Here is a 23,925-nt window from a genome sequence, read left to right as displayed (position 1 = left end):
TTCTTGATCCAGTATAAGTTGTTTATGGACCTCAAACTTTGGGGATCTCCATGATCTAGGCCAAGGTGGACTGTGTTCCCATATGACAGGGCAAGCCTCAAATTCACAGAAAAAGGCAACAAGAGGTAGTGGATAAAGAGAGGGACATGAAGTCAGGAATGCTTAGGTTCAAATCCCACCTCAGCTACTTACTAGCTAGCAGTGTGATGTTGAGCAAGTCACTTAACCTTTCTAGGCTTCAGTTCCCTCATGAGGATAACAAGGGAGTTGAATCTGAATACCTGAAGACCTCCCAGGCTCTCTTCTATCTCTAAATCAATGAAAAAAGAACTCCATTGGAAAATGTGAAAGATTCCTCCAGAAGACTTCTGATACCTCCCTACCTTAAGAACTAAAATTTCTAACAAGCACATCTGCTAATTCTAGCAAATTGGAGATACTTTGGTAGAATATACAAACTCCCTTTGACCCTAATCCAGAAATTGGCACAGAATACTGATATCTCAGCGGATCAATTTTTGAAGGCTTGAGCATTTCTTTGGATAACAGAATCATAGCTTGAAAGTTGGAAGAGACTTTAAAGGTCATCAAGTACAACCCTTTCATTTACAAATTTAAAAAAAACCCACCAATATATTTAAAGCCCACTACTTTGGAGCATCAAAGATGTATAAGATATGGTTACTGCCATCGTTGAAGAAGTCATAATCTTACTGAGGAGACAAGATATAAGCAGAAGAAAGAGTTAAGCAATATAAGGCTGTAGAAATGACCTGGCAGTGAATATTAAGAGGAATGCTCAGACACATGACCATCATTAACCTTGCCAACAAATTTTCTGGAACAAGGAAAGCATAAGAGTAAAATGACATTACCTTGTAAGCCTAATATTAATAGTGTTGATATCAACAACTCACTTTTATATACCATGTGAAGGTTAACAAGCAATTCCCTCACAACAGCTGTGAGGTAGAAACCAAAACTTTTCTGCATCAAATAGAAAAAGGAATTAATTGAAAGTCTCTGCATCCCCTGGAGAGCTACCTGATGATTTTCCCACTTCAGAAACCAGAATGAAGATCTTTAAATAAAACAATTTAAATTTCTTCTGAGCAGAGAATTTTGCCTGACACTTGTAGGAGTTCCTATTGCAAACTGAACAACAATTATGCTTCAGCTATCAATAGTGGAGGTGGAGGATGAGGGGAGGATTATTCCCTGAAGTCACAAACGTAGGCTTGGATGTGAGTATCTGTGGGTGTCTAACATGTCGATCAACTAAGCAACTAAGCTCACACTGAATCAACCACTAGTCAGACATACTTATAATGGGGAAAGCATGGTAGACCAGCAGCCTACAACTGTCAAAGGAGCCTAAAAATAAACTGAATGGCATAAGAAATGACAATCTCAGCACAATGTCCTCCAGTTTTTCTTTAAGTCTTTTATGTTCATATGGCATCTTTTAGGATCAAAACTATAAATGAATGCAGATTGTGAGGTATTTTCAAAGATTTCAGAATGCCTAATAAAGCATGCTGGAAATATCCCTGTTCCTAGAGTACAGAGAGGTTGCTTGAAGGCCCAAACTACAGCAGTCTTGGCTGCTCCACAGAAAAGTTATTGGTATCCATGTCTTTAACCTAAATAGGAATCCAATCACTCATCAAATTACCTGTACAATGCTTGGAGAACTGAAGGAAATTAAGCTTTAGGGGATTGTGTCCATTACTGAAACCAGCTGGCCAACATGTCACTGCATATTGTAAGTAACAGAGAGAAAGAAGAGGGAAAAAAAGTAATGATAATATAACTTTATACTCCCATACTGCTTTATACTTTAGGCAGCACCTTCTTGACTCTTAACTGAAAGTATTCTTATTTCAATCTGTGCCCATTAAGCGCAATCATCAACTATGGAGAAAAGGTAATAGTATGGACTTATGAAATAACCAATTAATTGAAAGCAAATAACCTTTTATTTTTGATTCAACTGAGGTTATATTATACTGCACCAATAACAGGTTTCTGTAATTGAGGAGTGTCAACTTATTTATTCTGCCCTCTGATTTTTATGAATACATCCAATAGTCTAAATTGCTCAAGTTTATATACAAGAGAGGCCTAATGCATGACATCTATATATACATATACACATATATACACATGTATGTAACATATAAATATGTTGCATCTTTATTCAGTTAACCTCAAGGGAAAATAAGGTTTTTTTTCCTACTGAATTCATTAATTAATTCCCATTTCAGCAAAACATTTGCTCCCTGCATTCCTTCTCCCAGTTTGTCCTCTTCTCCTCTCTTTCTTCCCCTCTGCTTCCCCCCACTCTAGTCATGAGACTCTATTCCATTATAAGGTAGTTCTGGGAAACTGACAAGAGAATGTAAAATAAAACAGGATCTTGGGAGAGAAGACTTTTTTCTTTTTGTTTTTCTTCTTTTTAAAAATAGAATCCAATAAAAAAAAAAGGAGAAAAAAGACATTAGATAACTAATGATTTATTGAACTCACTGAACACTATCAAAGTAGAATGAAAATGTTTCACACTAAATTAAGCCACTAGTCCCAATAGGAGAGCTTTGTCCAATCTAAAAAGAACCATTATTTTAAATAGGAATTAAAATTTGTTCAGAATGATTTAAAAAATCCCCCCCAATTATTCCTTTGGCATATCTTTCTTTATGCCCTGAGTTTCATAAATGTGTCAAAAATACTGGGCTCATGTTTATTTTGAACTCACTACATGTATTTGTTTGAATATTATGTATTTATCTGCAAAAGAAAAAAAAATCTCATATACATATACACACATGCACAGGCAGCTAGGTGGCACAATGGATATAGCCCAGGGCCTGAAATCAGGAAGACTTATTTTCCTGAGCTCCAATATGGCTTCAGATACTTACTAGCTGTGTGACCCTGGGTAAGTCATTTAACCCTGTTTGCCTCAGTTTCCTCATCTGTAAAATGAGCTGGAGAAGGACATGGTGAACCATTCCAGTATCTTTGCCAAGAAAACCCCAAAAAGGGTCATGAAGAGTGAGACATGACTGAAATGACTCAACAGTAACAATACTTGCACAAGGCCAAGGCTGTTTGAGTAGCAGGTTCGTTTTCAAAAACACCTCCTCCTCCCCACCACGATTTCCTAACATGTATCACATAAATCACACACTGAAAGAAAAGACTTAAATTTAACACCAAAGGGATTTAGTTGATTGTTTGCTTGAAACACAGGAGGGTTTAGGGTCTGTGTCTGTTTAAATTTTATGGACTGAGCGTCTAGGCAATACATCTTTGGATTGCACAGATAGGCAAGCTTTAGAACTTGTAACAAGATTTTTATGATACTTAAATCAAGTAATCCTTGTCAGAAACTCAATGCAGTTTATCTCCTAAAGCAGTCAACTACCAATTCCCACATAATAAACACAAAAAGTATTTAAAAATACCTTTTCTCTTTTGGAGACTAAAGAATTCTTCTAATGGGTTTTGGTAAATTTACCTGAAAGATACATATTCAGGAAAAAACCCCCAGTAGCCTAGGGGTGGTGATGGGGGTGATAATCTGTCCTTTTCTCTCCTTGGAAGGTGGAGACTGAAGAGAAGGAAGGATAAGAGAGGTAGAAGCCTAAGATGGAACTTCTGCCTATTGGGCTAGGGCTGTGGCCTGCTCAGGTACAAGCTGATTAACACAGGCCTCTGGTACTCAATAGTACTTGATATCCCATTTCCAATATATTTTCAACCTTCTTTGTAGAATGAACACTTGGAGAAAATAAATACAATTTATGAGTTAATTCCTAAGGGTCAAACAAATTGTTTTGAATAACTCTCCTCTTAATTCTCAAACTACTTACCACCCTCTACTTTGTTTTGTGGTTATTTGTGTTAGTTGTCTTACTTTCCCTTTGAAACCATAAGCTCTTTCAAATTAGGAATCCCCATTTTAATCATATTTATAATCTTTCTGGTATACAGTATCATGTTGTATACACACACTCACCAAAGGTTTGAGGACCAAGATGCCCTTATATCCTCACCCTTTTCTCAATCCCCCATGGGGGAAAATAGCTTACAAATGTTGCTTGGGTTAAACCATTTTTATTTTTAACAAGTAATAAAATATGTCCTTTGATCCAATAGGAGAATTGGAAATCACTTTATGTCTATTAATCAAAAACACAGAAAATTCCTTTGTCACCAAAGCAGCTTATCACATAATTTTAAACTGAGGCTTATAGGGCTGAAATAATTTATGTGAGTAAAGGATTGGAAAAAACCAGAGAAGAGAGAATAGTCGTTCCATTTTACTTTCTAATTCCACATGTGATAATCTCATGAAGGAGTAGAGGCAAGACCCTCTTATAAGCTCCTTTTTGTAATTAAGGATACAGGGCTATACTGCTTGCAACGGACCAAGTCACCCTTGCAAACTTTACCTAAGAGAAGGAAGAGACAGTATACCCATTCTTTTCACTTAGATGAAACTGATTTAGTTTGAATGTCCAAGGTTCAAGCCATGGACTTTTTAATGAGCAACAAATAAAAACTTTCCAGCTTAGTGAAAACTGAATAGGTTGAATATAACTTTCCAAACTTTTCCAAGTTTGCATATTGGTTACTATGGCAATAGTGCCTGCTTTCTCTGTGGCTGTTTCCAGCATTCTTGTATCTAAACCTCAAAAGTCTAAAACTGTGGTGCTTTTCTAAGGAGGACTTTAGTAATTCTTTCATCTTCATGCTCTAATAGATCAGTCTGATGTCTATCTCATCTTAATTTGTTCCTCTGAAAATAAATATTTTTCACAAGAGGGATTTTATCACACAAAAAGTCTTCAATAAGTCATGCACTTTACAACTAGGAAGGCAGATAGAACTATTTTGGTCATTGCCAAAATACAGTTTCTCAAAAGTAAATTAACTACTAGTCTCTTTACTGCTAATGAGACTTGTATCAACATCCCTTCAATAACAAAAACATAAGCCAACTTTGTGGAAAATTATATGCATTCATGGAGAACAAGGCTAGACAGAACTGTAAGAATACTTACTGCTGGAGCTTGAGATCTCTTGATGGCTGGAAGACATTGGCTGAGCACAGAGTTGACAAAGACAGTCCCTTCCATTGAAGGTAACTCGGTCTCCGGGTGGAAACGGCGTCTGGAAACAGAAAGACATTGTAGTCAAGTTATTCCAGTGATCCAACTCTTTTCTCTTGCTCTTTCAGTTTGCTGCACTCTGGGGCAAAATAATATCTTAGAGGAACACCAGCCAAAATGATTTAAATGAGGTCTTGATCAAGCCAGCCAAGTGGAATAAATCCAATTCCTAAAGGCACCTCATTTAGGAGAGAAAGGGGGTTATAGGAGCTGCTTTCATTTCAAAAAAGGCCCATCTAAATAGTAAAATAGAGAAAATTTTACTTCAACTTCATATCTTGAGTGATGTCTTAATGTGTCTCTGAACAGCATGTGACAGGAAAATTTCAGCTGACAGGTCTTTCAAGAATAAGGGATTTTGAACACCATGAATTCTTGCTAAATACTCAAGGCCTCTCCCCAAGAGAGATGCTAGAAATGAAAGCATTAACTATTAGGTAACTGGGACATCATTAGAAAATTAGAGATCAGAAAACTCCTTCATTGAAGCAGGAGTTATTTCTGATGCCAGAGAACATTAAAGAAAAATTCTCATGGTGCCTGGGATGTCATTTGCTTAAAAATAGGGATCACAGGAACACAAAGAATCAGACTCACTATTAATAGATGATATTTATTCAATAAGTTAGCTTTAGCTTCTTTCAGAAAGCAAATGTTGAAGGCTATCATTGAATTTTCATTTTTACCAATATTCAAATTCAAAATACTATTTCAGCCCTATAAGCCTCATTTTGCAAACTCTCAATCTCATGACAATTGTCTGATGCATTTCTCCTTGCCTCCTGCTGCCTCTCTCCTAACCCCTAATTCAGTGGCAGTCTACATACTATTTTTTATAGCTATCAAACAAATATTCCACATATATTTTCTCTGCCAGATTATTTACTTCTAGGTTGCACTTGGCCAATTCACCAACAGAATTCATTATTGTGAATTTCTAAAGGTACTATCGTTCTCTGTGTGATACTGCCATTTAGCAAACAGTTCTAAAACCTGCAAGACAAACATATCAGCACAAGTCTTAGAACAAGCTACAATTAAACCAAAGAATTGCTGAAGTTCATTAAGTATTTACTTTTATAAATGTTCTTTTTCTTCCAGTTGCTTCTGGTTTCAACCCCTGTCCAAACACTATTATTACTGGTAATTAATTGTAATAAACCAAGGGGTAAATCTGGAGTAGCAAAATTATTCTTATGCTTTGCTACCATCATGTATTTGTTCATTGGGGAAAATTTCAAGGCAATTGTCAAATCAAACATAGCCCAAGCCATAGATGAGTTTTCACTAGTGTTAGTTGACCAAAGCAGAATAGATATTAAGATAAGTAAAAGCCCCACTCTCTGTCCAATCCTTGTATTAGACAAGCATAGAATCAATCCAGTCTTGTCTGGAATGAACCTCTATTGGGACCTATAGGGAGAACATCCAGGAGTTAAAGGGTCATTCTCTTTAATACCTCACCCCTCCCACCTTTCAGTTAATACCTATTATACATAATAAATGAAGAACATAGGCTCAATATATTCCTGCCCCACTCAAACCTAAATTTTTAGGTTCAAAGTCTATATGAGCATGTCTCTGTTATATTTACAAATACATCATTATACTCTGTGGCAAATCAATGAAACATAAGTGGAATTTTGTTCTTAAGATGAAAAGAATTCTCTTGATTCATTAAACAAATGGAATTTCAAAGACTCCAGCTCTTAGGGTAACAGAATAATAGAGATAGAATTAATCCATCAGTCAAAAATTTTTAATAAGCAGGTGCTGAAGATGCAAATAATAGTGAAATAATTCTTACTCCAAGGAGCTTACATTCTAAAAGAGATATCAGGGGTCATCCTGCCCAATCCAAACATTTTTAGATATAAGAAACTAAATTCACAAAGTCCTAGTTTGATGATTCGTCTTCATGTGGAGGTGACCATGGTTCCTGAGGGGTATGGTAGAAGAACATGAGCTCTGGGAGGTTCTATTAAGTTAGAAAGGCTTCAAGGATGGTTATGGTATCATATTAAGTATACTGTCCAAGGACTGACCTAGTAAAGTCTAGAAAGGTTCGTTACTAGCAGATTGGTTATAAGGTAAGGAAGTCTTCAATTAAGACAACCTATGAAATAAAGACATTTTATGTAAAAAATTCCTTTTGTTCTGTGCAACCTGTGTGTACTTCTGGATTGACGGTGGTAGAATTTTATAGAGGGGTAAGAAAGAGCTAAGAATTGCATAATTTTTAGATAACCAATGAATAATTTAGCTGCTGGTACTCTAAATGTTAGGCTTGTTCAATGGCTATACCTTCTGAACTATATTAACACTGATATTTTAAATTATAAACAAATCCAGAAGATAAAAGGAAGTTTTAATTAAATAGTAGGGGTCACAAATTTTCTTCATACAGGTTAACAAAGGATTTGGAAGAATTGGTTTTATGTGTTCCCAATTCAGTAAGAAACATTATTTCATTGGGCAGATGGCCATTTTGTTTTACAATGTTTATGATAAATATAAACAAAAGATCACCATGAAAATTAACAGTAGCTTGTGCTAATATCTGTTGCAGATGATGAAAAAGTATAGAAATTTTGTGAAGAATTTTTTATCATTCGCCAAACTGATAATGACTTTTTCAAAGAAATCAGTTTTATTGATGTCTTTTGATTTTTTTTAGACCACCACAATTGACCACAAGAAAGGCATAAAACAGGGAGATATGTGCTCACCAAAGGTACTCCTCATTGTCATGGAGGATGCCCTATACTCAAAGGGATCTGTGATCTTATTGATTTGTGTGGCCCCTTCAACAATACATAGCAGAAGCCATCCATGCCTGCCCATCTTGTGACTCTTGTCCATGTCCTCCCATACATCTGTCACGGTGGGGAGGACTTCCTCACTTTCTCCTGATATCTAGATAATACTAGTGGAGGATTTTGTCTATCTACTTGGCAACCCTCATCCTTGCAATGTGACCAATCCATTATCTATCACACATTTTCTTGATGACATCTTTTACTCCTGTTCCTCTTTGTAGTTGCTTTTGCTTACATCCTGCAGCCTGCTCACGCTCTGTGTGATATTCAATTTAAAATCTCTGGAGACCTTATGTTCTTTTTCTCATAGCCATACAATGCCATCAGCAACATGTTGGTATTTAAAAAGATGGGCCTTTGTTTTGAGGAAAAGTTTGAGGTCTTTAATAATGGTTTGCCATTTCCTGAAGGCAATCTAATCTGCTTTCCCCTTCCTGTTTAATTTTGAGCCTACTTGTTCATTTGCGCTGTCTTTCTCAGATATACCCTACTAACAGGTAATAAGATATCCTACTAATACTATAAATTATCCATAAAATTGACTGTCATAATCTGGACAAGAGACAGTCTTTATCCAGTTGGTTTACTCTGTGTGGATGGTCAGGTCAAACTCTTCTGAATATCTATATGTCTCTTCCAGGAAGCTGTGTAACGTTCTATGGCTTGATGCAAATAGCACTGCGTGTATAGTCACAAAGCTAGCATACACCGGAATTAGGACTTGATACCCATTCTTTCTGACACCAAGGCTGGCTATTTTCCCACTGTGTTCTGTACCCATCAATGAGATATAAACAAAAAGAGGACAGACTGATCATATGATAAGATTAATGGAAAAAGAGATAGATTGAGTTCTGTATTTGTGATTACAGAATGAAAAATTATCTAGGAGAAGGCCTCTAGCATTTTGGGTAGCTCTTAAGTAAATAAGGATCTATAAGAGAACTTGGATAAAAATCACACAAGATGCAAAGACATGGATAGGTGATAATCTTTATTGACAAAGGTAATGTCAATCTTTATGAGATCAAAGAACCATTGAAAAGTCAGCTAAGAACCTGTCAGAGGAGATGTATTAGAATGGAAAGAATGTTGAGTCTGAATCAGGGGATGTGAGTAATCCAACCCCTGTTATCTACCTACTCTCTACCTGTGTGACTCTGGGTAAGTCACTTAACCTTTTTCAGCCTCAGTTTCCTCATCTACCAAGGGAAAGCATTAAAAAGTAAAGGCTGAAGGTAGGGGCTTATTTAGTTTTTGTCTTCATATCCACAGCACTGAAATGTAGCATAGGATAATGCTGTGTTCAATTTTGGAGATGTCACACTGACAAATTGAAGGTGGCCATGATAGAGAAAGGTCCATTCCCATGAGAAGTAATTGAAGGAACTGGGGATACTTAGCCTAAAGAAAAGAAGTTTTGGGAATAGCTGGCTTCAGAAATTTACAGGGTTGTTACATAGAAGAGAGAATAAACATGTTCTCTCTTGCCCTGGGAGGTATAAAACTGGGCCCCAAGGCAGGAAGACTTAAATCCACATCTCCCCTCTGAAAAACACTGCTGCCTGTGTGGCCCTGGGGAAGTCACTTCAGTACTCTAGGCAACTTTTTAAGAAGGTAAACTGCAGAGAAGATTCCAACCTTCAATGGTAGAGGGAATTTCCTCATTTAGGAGCTCCATCTATCTCCATCTCTCCATCTCTCCATCTCCATCTCTCTCTCTCTCTCAAATTGAAGACCCAGTCCCTAACCTATCCTAAGCATCTAGGACAATGCCTAACACAGAGTAGACACTTAATAAATGACTATTGATTGCTTGATTGAGTTGATTGAGGGAGTTGGACTACATGACCTGTAAGATCCCTTCAAGCTCAAAATTTATGATCCTGTGATAGAGAGGTCAAATGACTTGTCCAAGGTCGCATAATTTACAATGATTGGGATCCAAATCCAGGCCTCTTTGCTTTCAAGACAGTGCTCAAGGAGTGAGGACTGAACTTTGCTTTTGTAATAACTCAAGGCACTTATAATTGTCTAGCTACAATCTAACAAAGCAAAATTTAATTCAATTATTAAAAATATATAGCAGACAATGCTCTTGAGATGTATGTGACAAAACAGAACAAACAGGAATGTGTCCCAACTTCACAGAGGCTAGTAATGGCTGAATTAGGGCCAAATAAGAAAGCAACTTGCACCTGTTAGTCAGCCTTCTTGTTAGGATATGGGCTTAAAAAGAACACAGGGTCTTAATCTACATGCTATGAGCACAATAATTCAAAATAATAACTCAAAATAATCTCCCCCTGAAGCCACTTTACATTTAAAATGGCTGAATCTTTTTTTTTTAATTAACCAGAGAGGGAGAGGAAAAGAAGGGGAAAGGGAGAGAGGAAGAAGAGGGAAAGGGGGAAATGGAGAAAGGGAGAGGGAGTAGAAAGGAAAGGGGGAGAGAGGAAAAAAAAGGGGGAGAAAGGGAGAGGAGGAGAGAGAGAGAAGGAAAGGGGAAAACAGAGTGGGAAAGAGGAAGAGAGAGAGGAAAAGGGAGGAGAGAGAAAGGGAGAAAAAGGAAGAGAAGGAATGGGAAAGAGGGAGAAAAGAGGGGGAGAAATAGAAGGGGAAAGGAGAAGAGGGAGAGGTAAGGAGGGAGAGAGAGAGAAGAAGAGGGAGGCAGAAAAGTACAGAGAGTGGGAAAGTGAGAGGAAGTGAGGAAGAAAGATGGGGAAAAGGAGAGAGGAAGACAGGAAGAGAGATAGAGAGGGGGAAGTAAGAGGGGGAAGAGGAGGGAGAGGAATAAAAGAAGGAGATAACAGATAGATGGGAGATGAGAAAAAGGGAAGCAGAGGGAGGGGGCAGAGGAAGAATGTTATAACAAGAAAATTTGTCCAGTGACATGTTTCTACCATATTGCACAGCTCTTCCCTGCTGCTGACTTGCTGTGGGTAGCTTACTACTTACTTGCAGATGGTACACGCAAAGCAGTTAGGATGGTAGGTCTTCCCGAGAGCTGTCACCACCTCTCCCTCCACGAATTCCCCACAGCCGTTACAGCGAGTTCCATACATTCGCTGGTAGTCCAGGGTGCAGAGGTATTCTCCGTTCTTTATGAAGAAGCCTCCTTGAGCCAGGTCACAACCACATACTGTAGAAATACAAACATGTTTACAATTTGATTAGGGAAGCTCATTCATTGGGGAAAAAAATGTATCTTCAAGTCAGGCTGATGGACTTCAGATTTGCTATTTTGGGGATGGGGCAGGACGGTGAGGTGAGGGGAATGTGAGATTTCTAGAGAACTATTTATTACTTATGCTTTTCTGTGTCTCTTTCTTGTCTTCCCTTGGGGGATATGGAAAGTCTCATACGAGTAAAATTCCTGGATAAGCCTCAGACTCCTCTGAAGTGTGTCTTAATTACAAAGGTAATGGAACAGTCTTTGATGAGAACACAGGATAAGAGTAAATCAAATTAGGACAATAATGTCTCTGGAAGAAATGTTTCAGGAAGCATGTCTACTACTTGCCCATACAACTGCTTGACTGTGGCCAATATTACTGAGGCAATTATCCAGTTTCCCTAGACACCAAAATAAGATGCTTCATGGCAGCTTAAAATCTCAAATTTCCTTACATGCTTGAAATACTTTCCCATAATAATGAAAAATGACAGAGCATCTCACCATTTGGTGCTGCAGGGAGAGACACAAACAATTATAGTTCAGTGGAAACAACTCCAGATTTGAGAGTTGGAAGACCTGAGTTTTAGTCCTGGCTCTGGGCACTAATTAGCAATGTGTCACAAGATGTACTGATGTGGGATGTGTAAAGGTTGATTTTGGAGAACTGATGGGCCACTTAAAATGAAATGTAGAGTACGTGAAGGAGAGTAATATGAAATAAGACTGAAAAGCTAGGTTGCAGCCAGATTATGCAAGATCTGAAAAGCCAGTAAGAGAAATTTGTAGTTGACCAATAGGGAGCTACAGAAGGTTTTTAGGCAAGGGACTGACACAGACAGATTTGCATCTTAGGAAGATTCCTTTGGAAGCTAAGGAGAGGATGAATTAGAAATAGGGAGACTTGAATCAGGGGGAAAAGTTAGGGGCTATTACAATAGTCTAGGTGAGAGGTGATGAGTTCTTGAATTGGTGAGGGAGGAGGTTTTTCTTTTTTTTCCATATTTATGTGTAACCATCAGAACATGTAAAAAGAGTGTATATTATGAGCCCTCAAGCTTGGCATATTGCTTACTATGTAAAGCCACAGGATTCTAGGATTCATTTCCCCTATCTCTGAAAGGATAGAGTTGTTTTAGATGTTCTCTAGGATTTGTTCCAGGTCCAACATTCTATGATTAAGACAAAGGGGAGGGGAATTATCTTAATAATAGTAATTTCACAATCATCTAATGCTTCAAGGATTACACTGTTTTCAGCACAACCTTGGGAGGTAAGAACTATAATTCCCATTTTACAAATAAGGAAAATGAGGCTCTGAGAGTTTAAGGGACTAGTTTAAGATAACAGGTAATAAGAATCCTTCACCTTGGCCACTGTCTCTACTTCCTCCCTATTACAAAATTGGATTCTGCTCTTAGAACCATTCTGGATTCTGAAAGGGTAGTCTTAGCCTTATCTTTCCTGTATAAAAGCCCTAGGCCTCCAATGTACTTCCCAGTTATCTCCACACCATGCTGTCTCCACCCAGTGTTATCATATCTACCTCCTTCCTACTGGAAAATTGGCCTATATTTGGAACCACCTTGGGCTTTGATAGGCCAGTCTTAGCCTTATCTTTCTTGGATTCAGGCCTCCCTTAGTCATCTTCATGCCATGTTGTCTCCACTCAGGGCATCCTCTGCACCTACTTTCCTACTGAAAAAAATGGATACCATCCTTTGAACCACTCTGGGTTCTGATAGGACCGCTTTGGCCTTATCTTGCCTAGATCCAGGGCTCCATGACACTTAAAGGCCATCTCCATCACTGATGCACCACTTTAGCTCTCCTTCCAGGGCCTCTTTATGTGTTGTGTTCTCTCAAGACTCCAGAGACTACGGCCTGCTTGTCTACATTTGTATCCCCAGATCTCAGCACATAGTAAACACCCAATGAATGATTCATCCACCTACCTAAGAGTCAGAATCAGGATTTCAACCCTTGACTCCTGATTCCCTTTCCCTGACACCAAGCTGTTTCTCTTAATATAAAGACTACTATTTATCACCCAACATACACAACAAATCATGACAGACACTAGGTTTGGACTTAAGTTTCTCTTCTATGGCTAAGAAATTCTGTGTTCCAAGGGGCAATGCTAACAAGCAGACCAGGGGAGCCAAAAGCATACACATGGCCAAGCTGTTCATACAAGAACAGATTATGACAACTTTGTCTATAAATAAAGAAGGCAAATCAACCACCAGAAGGGAGGCTTCTACCCTGCAAGTATCCTTTATCAACAACAAACGAGTATTGACATAGTTTCAATTTACACTATTAATCACTTTCTGATGACCATACCCCTTACCCCAGAATCTCCTTTATAAAATATCTGCCACTGCTCTGCTGAGGGGAGTAAGCTTACCAATATTCTTTGGAAGACAAAAAAATAGGAGTATTGGAAGTTTTGCCCTTTTCAGTTTCATAGTCAAAAATATTCTGCAAATCAGTTAGGGGTTTATGGCAGAAAATCAATGTTGTTTTTTCATAGTACTGGAAAGGAGTTGTGGGTAATGTCTTATACAGGTGCCAGAGTTTGGTTTTTTTTCCCCCCAATCACCAGATTGCTTTCCCTACAATTTCTTTGGTATTTTGCCACACTCTACAATTACATGTTCCCCAAAATGATTAATGAATCTACATAACAACTGTTGAATAAAGGACCTTCTTAATGATCATGACGCCTATATCCTCAGTTGGAGGTCTCTCTTAATTAGTAATAATAATAATAATTATTATTATTATAAAGTAATAAAATTTTACTTTATTTTATTTAAAAAAATAAATAATAAAAATAAACTTTTTATACTAAATTCAACTGGTAAACTTGAAGAACAAGCTTGCTGCCAATCTTTTTCTGAAAACATAGCAAAACTGGAAGCAGCTTTTCTGAAACCTCAGCCAAAGTAACCTGAGGACAGACGGGATCAAATGGAACACCTCAAAGGCCAGAGCTGACATCATCTGTGAAAAGAAAACTCTGATTACCTTACCTAATAAAATAGTTATTTCAAAAATTGACAAAGCAACTCTTTCTTTTCTTTCCACCATGACAATCTACTCCCTATTCTTCATTTCTCTCCAGTCCCACCCCATCCTATTATTTATTCTTAAATATGCTGGGCTCAGTGTAATCTTCTATTTTTACATTGTATCCACCGCCTCAAATATCTATCTAATCAGTTGTCAAATCTTGTCATTTCAACCTCCCATAATATATCTCCTATTCTTCCCCTTCTTTCAACTCACTCCACCATCACCCTAGTTCAGGTCCTTAAGACCTCTTACTTAGACTTGTGCATCAGCCTCCTCGGTGCTGCTAATTGACGTCTTTTCCTACTCCAATCCATCCTTTACTCAGCTGCAGAGATTTTCCTAAATGTAGATCTGATCATATCATTCCTCCATGATCAATAATTTCCAGTGGTTTCATATGACCTCCAAGATCAAATATGAAGTCCTTTGTTTGGTATTTGCAAGTCTTCACAATCTGGTCCCTTCCAGTCTTTCCAGTCTTCTTACACATCCTTCCATACACTCTATAATCATGCCACTCCAGCCACCTTTTGTTGTTCCTCATGTATGACACTCCATCTTGCATCTCCATACCTTTACAATGGCTATCCCTAAGGCCTGGAATACTCTCCCTCCTCAACTCCACCTCTCAGGATTCTTGGCTTCCTTCAAGACTCAGCTCAAATCTCCTTCAGGGGGCCTTTCCCATTTTCCAAGGGTGCTAGATCTTCACCTCTAAGGTTACCTTCCATCTATCCCGTATGTATTTTTGTTTTCTCTCCCATTAAAATGGGGTAGCTAGGTGGTGCATTGGATAGAGCACCAGCCCTGGAGTGCTCAGGTCCCAGGAGGACCTGAGTTCATGTGGCCTCAGACACTAGCTGTGGGACCCTGGACAAGTTACTTAACCTCAAATGCCTCCCAACCCCTCCCCTGCAATGTAACCTCCTTGAGGAAAGGAATTGTATTTAGCTTTCTTTGTATCCACAGCACCACTCAACACAGTACCTGACTTTACACAGTAAGCAATATGCTAGCCTTGGGGGCTCATAATATACACTCTATATTACATGTTCTGATGGTTGCATATTTATATGAAGAAAAAGAAAAGCTCCCCTCCTCTACCAGTTCAAGAACTCATCACTTCTCATCTAGACTATTGTAATAGTCCTAGCTTTTCTCCCTGATTCAGGTCTTCCTATTCCTAAGTCATCCTCTCCACAGCTTCCAAAGGAATCTTCACAAGATACAGGTCTGTCTCTGTCAGTCCCTTGCTCAAAAAACTTCTGTTGCTCCCTGTTGACTTTGTTGCCAACTACAAACTTCTCTTACTGACTTTTCATATCTTGCACAATCTGGCTCCAACCTAGCTTTCCAGTCTTATTTCATATTACTCTCCTTCGTGTACTCTACATTTCATTTTAAATGGCCTATCAGTTCTCCAAAAATCAACCTTTACACATCCTGCATCAGTACATTTGCCAAGGTCATCTCACATATCTGCAGTGACGTTCTTCCTCACCTCCACGTTTTAAAATCATTACCATCATTCATCACTTAGCTCAGTGCCACCTCCTCTTTGAAGCCTGTATAGATAAACCCTGTTATTACTTGTATTTACTGAACTATATGCTAGTGGGAACATGGTGACTGGAGGCAAATTGGTACAGTGGAAAGAACTCTGGCTTTTGAATAAGCTCAAAGGTTTTGTTACACAAGTCTCAAATTTTCTGGCCCCCATTTCTTCATCTGAAAAACCATCTAAAATCTGGCCTTCTCAGATTTTATCTGGCACATCCCTTAAGGGGATGACCTAGGTGACCTAAGATGTACCTTCCAGCCAGGGGTATTCTGGAGCCAACTCCAACCACAGAGCTGTTTGTTAAATTTTCAATGTGAGCATTTATGTCTTAGAAATCTGAGAACATTACAAATCAGGCATTGATTTATTGGTCTGTTGATTATCCAGACTCAAGAAAATTATGGAGAATATATTAATAATGCAGAATAAATTTAGAAGTATATCGAGGGTACATCTTTTTTAGAAAGCTAATTGTTAAACATTTACCAGCACACCCCTATTTTCAGTTCTAAATTCATGATCTTATACTCCATATTGTATTACCCCTCCTAACCTCAGTAGATCTTTGAGGGTAATAGTCTTGTTTTTGTATTTCAGTATTATTTTTTATTCTCAGTGCCTTGCACTTTGTTGTGCTTAATAACTTTATTGAAATAGGATAACACCTTCTCTCTTCAGTGATAACAGTACTGTGAACATGCTTATTTAATTAAGTGGTATTCTGTCACAAATTGGCAGGAATTAAAATTTATTGATTGATGATATAGGCAGTTGTGATTAAACTTGCTTTGCTTTCCTTAACCCATTGTCAGGAAACAGATTTCTCCTGGTGATTTTTTTTCCCCTTTCTTCCCTAGGTAACTTGGCTACCTTCAGAAGTCCATGGCCCATTCTCTTTATGGGAAAACAAGTATTGTATCCTTTATCCACAAATCTGATGCCATCATAGTTGGGAATTGCCTTCAGCAGAAGGTACTAAATAGGGATACATGAGAAGGCTAAGCTTGAACTCTAAATAATTTAGAAATCCTTGATATTTATTGTTTCCTACTCCCTACTTCTTCCAAGTACCACTACAATGCCTTTCTTACAAATATGGGCTTTAAAATATAAAAAATAAAAATAAAATAAAATACACTTTAAAATATAAAATAAGTCTCATTCACATTATCTTAAAGCTCACTTGAATATGATATAATTTTATAAGAGCAGCATCAACATTATTATTACTCATAACTGCCAAATTACCATCTAAAGCTGGCCTTCTGAGATTTTATTTGGCACATCCCTTAATAACAAAGGTGTGGTGCTTTGGAAAAATTAACTTGTTTTTAAAGTTGTTTATATTCATGAAGAAACTTTTATATTTTAATTAGATTTTACAACTTTGGACTTGTTGGACTGAAGAAAACACCTAAAATAATTACACTTTTATAATAAAATGTTCTTTTATTTGGTTGCTTGATTTTTTTTTATGATTGCCAATTCTTGCCAAGTTCCTCTGGTAAATATCTATTTACCTGAGAACTTTTTTCAAGCTATCTTGCATAGTCCATTTTTTCTTCTCCATTTCTTATGGTATTTTAGCTGATTCAGTTGTTCTATAGTAATTTTTAATAGAATCAGCACTCTTCATTGTTGTCTTCTATTAACTTTTTGTTGGTTGCTGTGTCCATGGAATATTAAAAATTATTTCCTTCTCTTTGGTGTTTGTATTTATTTATTTTGTGTGTGCATGAAGAATCTGGCTCTTTTCTATATTCTTATTACACGATTCCAGCATCTCTGGTTAAATATTAGACACACATAATAAAATATGCATGCCCTAACCCTGTGTTAATCTATAGGTAAGGTATCGTGCAGTCATTTAGCACAGGGTAAACAATAACAAGGACCTGGCCATCCCCCACTGCCCAAAGACTTGAGAATATAACAATTCCTGGAACATAGTAGGTAAGTAATAAATGCCTGTTGATCTCTTGATTAGGGTGTTGAAACTAAAAACATGCATAGAATTTGTAAAGAGAAAGGCAGAAAGAATTGTAGACGTGCACCTGGAAAAGACTGTCATCAACTGATGACTCCTCCCTAGAAAGTCTCTAAGAATGATTAGCAAAACATGGGTGCAGCTGATCTCTTCTGGCCAACTGCTCCTGCTTTGGTGGAGCAAGCTATTACTCTCTCAAAAAAAATACGGATGCCACACCTGGAAGGCTCACAGGGAAAACAATTAACAAACTGGGGCACTACTTGCTCATTTCGGTGGCTAAAACAAACCCTGGAAGGCAGGAGCTGCTGGGAAGTTGTATTTGATGCTATAGCGGCAAAAGCCCACCAGATACTCTGGTGGAAGCCTCACTGCAGAAAGTAGCCCATCTCTCTATGTCTGACTAAGTAGTAGTAGGCACACCTCCAAACACAAACTCGGCTATAAAAACAGATGTGGGGAGTGGGAGGTGGGGCAGCTAGGGGACAGGCCATATTTGACATTCCAAACAATATTGGGAGTCAAAAAGAGATGGAACATGATAATGAATGGCTGAACTAGGAAGTCACAACCCAGGTATAACGGTAGGTCAGCAGCTACTTGCCTCCTAATAACTTCTTGCTAACAGTGGTGGTGTTTGTCCTTTGTTCTCAGAGAGGACCATGACATTAGGGAGGTGATGCCATGACTTGCAAGTGAACTGGATTTAAGTGAGGAAGGGCTGTCACCAGCCTCACTTTCTCCTCCAGAGCCATCTGGGTCCAGTGGCCAGACACAGATCAGGACCACCTGAGACGACCCTAGATGTGCCAACAGTGACTGATCAAAAGAAGGCCCGTATAAGAGAACATCAGAATGTTTTATGAAGCGAGTGATCTTTAGACTGGGATTCTTAGTTATGGAGGAGTCAAAGCCAGTATCTACTACCATTGGAATGGATTAGTTATGTAACAAAGTGAGACAAGGTTTAGAATTAGGGTTGAAAATAAGGGTGTGCTGGTAAATGTTTAACAATTAATTAGTTTTCTAGAAAAGGTGTACCCACAATATACTGAAAAGATATCCAGCAAGCAGTTGGCAATATAAAACAATAGTTCATAAGAAACATTAAGGCTAGGTAGAGAAATCTGGAAATCTTCTGAGATGATGAATTCCCATCAGTACATTAATTGCTAGCACAATCTATCCAGAGACAAGTAGACTGTCTGGTGAGGGGTCTGAAAGATATTTTATGCAGCCTGGCTGTATGGTCCATTTCACCAAGAGGGAAGAAAAGACTCAGGTAGGGAAGGGAAGGAAATAAGTATTTTTTAAGCACCTAATATATGCCAGACACTTTACAAATATATCTCATTTGATCCTTACAGCAAGCATGTAGATAAAAACTGCTAAAAAACAAAATAAAAAAAGGAGGGGGCAGCTGGGGTGGGGGGAGTGGAGAGAGCACCAGCCCTGAAGTCAGGATGCTCTGAGTTCAAATTCAGCCTCAGACACTTATTAGCCATGTGGCCCCGGGCAAGTCATTTAACCCTGATTGCCTCCAATAAATAAATGAATAAATGACTGATGAATCCATGAATACAGCCTGAACACTGAAAGAATTTGGCCAATTCTGCATTTTTCCTTGCCTTGGTGTATTCAAAGATGCCTAAAGTCTTATTACACTAGATCAATACACTGGTAAAAGGCCTTAGCTCAAACAGCAATACCACTATTAGAACATACCCACTACTTTGGGGTACACTCCCAGAGATTAAATAAAGAGGAAAAGGACCCATATATAAAAATATTTTTAGCAGCTGTTGTGGTGGCAAAGTATTGGAAACCAAGCAGGCTGCCCATCCATTGGGGAATGGCTGAACAGATTATGGTATACAAATGTAATGGAATTCAGTTGTGCTGTAAGAAACAATGAAAATGATGGCTTCAGTGAAATCGGGAAAGAAAAGTATGAACCGATGCACAGTTAAGTAAGAGGAATCAGAACAAATTGTACAATGACAAAAAACATAATAAAGACAATTTTTATATACTTAGAACTCTGATCAATGTAATGACCAACCAAAATTCCAGAGGAGTAAAGATGAAGCATGCCCCCTATCTTCTGACAGAGAGGGGATGGACTCAGGCTGCAGAATGAAACACTTTTTTTTAACGTAACCAATGTGGGAATTAATTTTACTCTACTTTTATTTGTTATTTTATTTTATTTACTTTTATTTATTAAGTGGGTTTTCTTTTTCCCCAGTGGGGTAGAGAGAGAGATGGGAGGGCAGATAACAGATTTTTAATTAAAAAAAATTTTTTTTTAAAAAGCCTCTAGCTCCCTTTGCCTACCTTGTAAAAAAACTGCACAGACTCTACCTTGTGTTGGGCTACTGCAATCTGTCTACACTCTGGACAGAGCTGATTTCCTGGATTTTTGGTTAAATAAGCTGTGCCATTTCCCAGAACTAGACCATAACAGTGCCTTGAACTTAGCTGTACCTCATACACAGTTGTTGTTTTAGAATAGATTAGACTAGCACCTATGTGAGGTGGTAAAGTAGAAGAAGCTATTTCCTCATATTTTTTTTGTATGAGTATTCTGCTAGTATTTTTAATGAAACCAATAACTATAGTTAGATCAGAGGTGATGGTGACTATTTCTGTTTCTTGAAATCCAGCAACAGACTGTGTAGCCCAAAGAGAATACTAAGTGAAGATTTTATTTGAAAGCTAAGTTCAGATAAAGGGGCTCACAGGAGAATATACACTTGTACTGCATAATTCCAGAGGACAGAGCTTGGGAGAAGTGAAAATTAAAAGGGGGAAAATTTGGGCTTAATTAGGGAACTTTCTAGAATTGTTTAAAAATGGATTGGGCTGCCTTTTTAGATATTCAGCTCCCTGTTACAGGACATATTTTGAAAAAGGGTGGATGACTATCAACAATATTGTAGAAAGAATTACAAAATTAGATGTAAACTAAACTAGATGAACTCTAAGGTCTCTTCCAACTCAGATTCTATGAGTATGTAAGTGGATACTCTTTTTTTGATTAGCAAACACTTTTTTCCCCATGTATAATGCACATCAAAACTTCAGGATATCCTACGTTCAAACTAGTATCACTAAATCCAAATTATGAGGATGAAATTGGTGATCTGTGTCAAAGTAGTCACTTATGAAGATTCCATTTATACTTAGTACAATTTCAAGCCTTCTAACTCAGCTTCCACCCACATTTACATCTTTCATATTACTTCCCTGTTTTGCAACAAAATAGGACTACTAGCTGTTCCCCAAACTAAACATTTCCTCTCCCAACTCTTTGCCTTCACGCCAGCTGTCTGTCCCCATGTCAGGAAGATACTTCCTCTTCCTCCTTACCTCTCAGAAGTACTGTCTTTCTTCAAAGTTCAGGACAATTGTCCAAGTGGTTCCTTATCTCCCAATTCTTAATGTTCTCATGCCCCTTAAATAAGCCTGTATCCATGTTATTATGTAGCAGCAGAACCATAAGCTTCTTGAGTGTGCTCCCTACCTACTCCTCTGAAATGATTTTGTATTTAATTTGTGTATACTTAATCTCTCTCTCTCTCTCTCTCTCTCTCTCTCTCTCTCTCTCTCTCTCTCTCTCTGATTTCCCCTTAGCAGAATGAATCTAAGTAAGCTCCTTGAAGGGAGGTTGTGGATAGAATGCTGGGCCTAGAGTCAGGAAGACCTGAGTTCAAATTCAACTTCAGTTACTTATTAGCTGTGTGACCCTGGACAAGTCACTTAGTCCTTTTTGCCTCAATTTCCTCATCTGTAAAATGAGCTGGAGAAGGAAATGGCAAACCACTCTAGTATCTTTGCCAAGAAAACCCCCAATGGAATCATAGAGTTAGATTTGACTGAACTAACTGAACACCAACCAACTTTATATCTTGAGCATCAAGTACATAGTAGGCACTGGTATAGGCTGGATGGCCTCTGGAGTCTGTTCTAGTTTTCTGTTCCTAATCCTATGATAATGCTATTGTCACATGCATTTCTGTCTTTGGGCCTAGGCCCTGAACAAATTACCTCCTCTCAGTGACAAAATGACAGGGTGACCCCTTTAAAGCAGGCCTCGCTTAAAATCACTTACTGTCTTACACTTAAAAGTCTCTTACTCTCCTTCAAAATCTCTAGAACACCGTAACATACAACCACAGCCTGTGTTTGTGTGGTCCTCTTCTGTTTATTGCTTACAACTGATGAAGATAAAATCACTCACTCAGAGTGCACATATCGTTATATAAAGGGGCCTATGGGGATGGAATAGGAGGCACTCATCAAAATCCTAAATTTCTAAAAAGGGGAAAAAAGTATTAACAAAGACTGACAGTTTTGTAAAAATACTGTGGAACAGGAGGGAGAAAAAGATATGGAGGCGTTAGGAGAGCATAAAAACAGAACAGTATTTTAGTGACATGAGCAGTGTTGCGGTAGCAACTGCCTCTTCAATTTCATTTTCCTTCTAAAAACAGCATTAACATTTTATGTGCAAACAAATTATATTTTGGTGACATTAAATCTGTAAGCCAAATATTTCATATTAAAAAAGAATCAGCAGAGTGGGAAGATCAGAATTGTAGAATGTTTGAATTGGAAGGCACTTTGGAAATCCTCTAGTCTAACCCCCTTCTTTTACAGGTAAGGGAAATGTGGCCCAAGAATGTCGAGTGACTTCCCCAGTCACATAAATAGTAAATGTTAGAAGTTTTTAGAGGTGAATTCGAATCCAGGTCCTCTGACTCTAGAATTAGTGAGTGGTTTTACCACTACATCATGCTATACCAACACTGTCCCAAACTATACCAGTGCCTAGGATGTTCTAGATGTCTGGGGTATAAAAACAAGTACCAAACCATCCCTTTCCTCAGGGACCTTACATTCCACTGCTTATTTAAGACTTATTTAGGGGCACCTAGGTGGTACAGTGGATGGAGCACCAGCCTTAGAGTCAGGAGGACCTGAGTTCAAATCCGGCCTTAGACACTTGATACTTACTAGCTGTGTGACCCCTGGGCAAGTCACTTAACCCCAATTGCCTCACCAAAAAAAAAAAAGACACATAAAGGGGCTGAGAGTGACTTGCCCGAGGTTAGCCAGTGAGTTAAGGATAAGGCTAGGATGAGAAGGAAGATCTCCTTACTTCCCGCCCAGCTCTTTTCAAAGGTACCATTTCATTGTCCTAAGTTGGGTGAAATGTAAAATGTGAACTTTATTTCCTTCTTTCCAACTCGCAAACTCAACAAATCTCTTTACTTTCATGTTTGTGAATTTACAAAGGTGATTTTCCACAGCTGGAAGGTACTCCCTCCTCACCTTTGCTTCTCTGAGTACCTAAACTTCTTTCAAAGCATGTTCCGTAAATAAGGCCTTTCTCATTCCATGTCACCACCTGCCCTTCACCTCCCCTGTTATCACTGCTCTCTTCCCCTAGAAATTATTGGCATAGGCTTCCTTCTTACTAATCTATATATGTGTTTTATTCTTCCACAGAATAGAATTTAGGTTCTCTGAGCGAACTGTTTCTTGTCTTTGTGTCTACATGGCCTTACAGATAGTATTTAATAAGTGTTTACCGAACTAATTTTAATTTAATTCATTGATGTTAATAAAGGAAAGAGATAGTCAAAAAGAATGTGATCAAAACATTTATTAGAAATAAAATGATTAAGAACCTTAAGAAACCTGGACAATCTTTTCATCTACTTGAGGTCCCTTTTGGAACCTGAAATCTTAAAAAATGGAATAAATCTCACAATCTATGGATAGTTCAATCAAAAAAAAACCCCCAACATTTATTAAGCACCTACCATGACTAAGGCCTGGTTCTAGGTGTTTTGAGCACAAAGATGGAAAATATAAGTTCTAACTACAAGGAACTTATAATCTAGTAAATGGAATGAAGCATACACACATGAGTAACTCAGTCATGGGAGAGGTCAAATGAAATGGTCAGAGAGATTTAAAGAGGAAGAGTCCACTTCTAAACAGGGAAAGAGGAATCAAAGAAGGCTTCATGAAACAAGCGGCCTTTGAGCTGAGCCTTGAAGGGAGGAAAGTATTTCAATAGGCATGGAGGTAGAGGAAGTCCATTACAGGTA

General features: G+C 38.1%; 2 protein-coding genes across 13 annotated transcripts in view; both read right to left on the bottom strand.

Annotated features, from left to right (window-relative positions):
• ABLIM1 (actin binding LIM protein 1) overlaps positions 1–5,214 on the bottom strand; it is a 147,291-nt gene extending 142,077 nt beyond the window's left edge. For 7 of the 11 annotated variants that reach the window (XR_013485251.1, XR_013485253.1, XR_013485257.1 and 4 more), the window contains exon 1: positions 5,073–5,214. Coding sequence is in view for 1 of the 11 variants with exons in the window: in XM_020988129.2 (XP_020843788.2) it covers positions 5,073–5,199 (127 nt within the window). In the remaining 10 variants the exon portion in view is untranslated. The remainder of the gene's footprint in view (positions 1–5,072) is intronic. The other 4 variants (XR_013485250.1, XR_013485252.1, XR_013485255.1 and 1 more) reach the window with 3 other exon arrangements.
• A 5,713-nt stretch (positions 5,215–10,927) lies between these two features.
• Positions 10,928–23,925, bottom strand: part of LOC144456282 (actin-binding LIM protein 1-like) — a 242,463-nt gene continuing 229,465 nt past the window's right edge. For both annotated transcript variants that reach the window (XM_078151044.1, XM_078151043.1), the window contains exon 3: positions 10,928–11,141. In XM_078151044.1, the coding sequence (XP_078007170.1) occupies positions 10,954–11,141 (188 nt within the window). In that variant the 3' untranslated portion in view covers positions 10,928–10,953. The remainder of the gene's footprint in view (positions 11,142–23,925) is intronic.

This window comes from Phascolarctos cinereus, unplaced genomic scaffold (assembly GCF_003287225.1).
Source record: "Phascolarctos cinereus isolate Bilbo 61053 unplaced genomic scaffold, phaCin_HiC Scaffold_3;HRSCAF=262, whole genome shotgun sequence".
Lineage (NCBI taxonomy): Eukaryota > Metazoa > Chordata > Mammalia > Diprotodontia > Phascolarctidae > Phascolarctos > Phascolarctos cinereus.
Note: the sequence above shows the minus strand (reverse complement) of the source record. Positions and strands in the feature narration are given on the sequence as shown.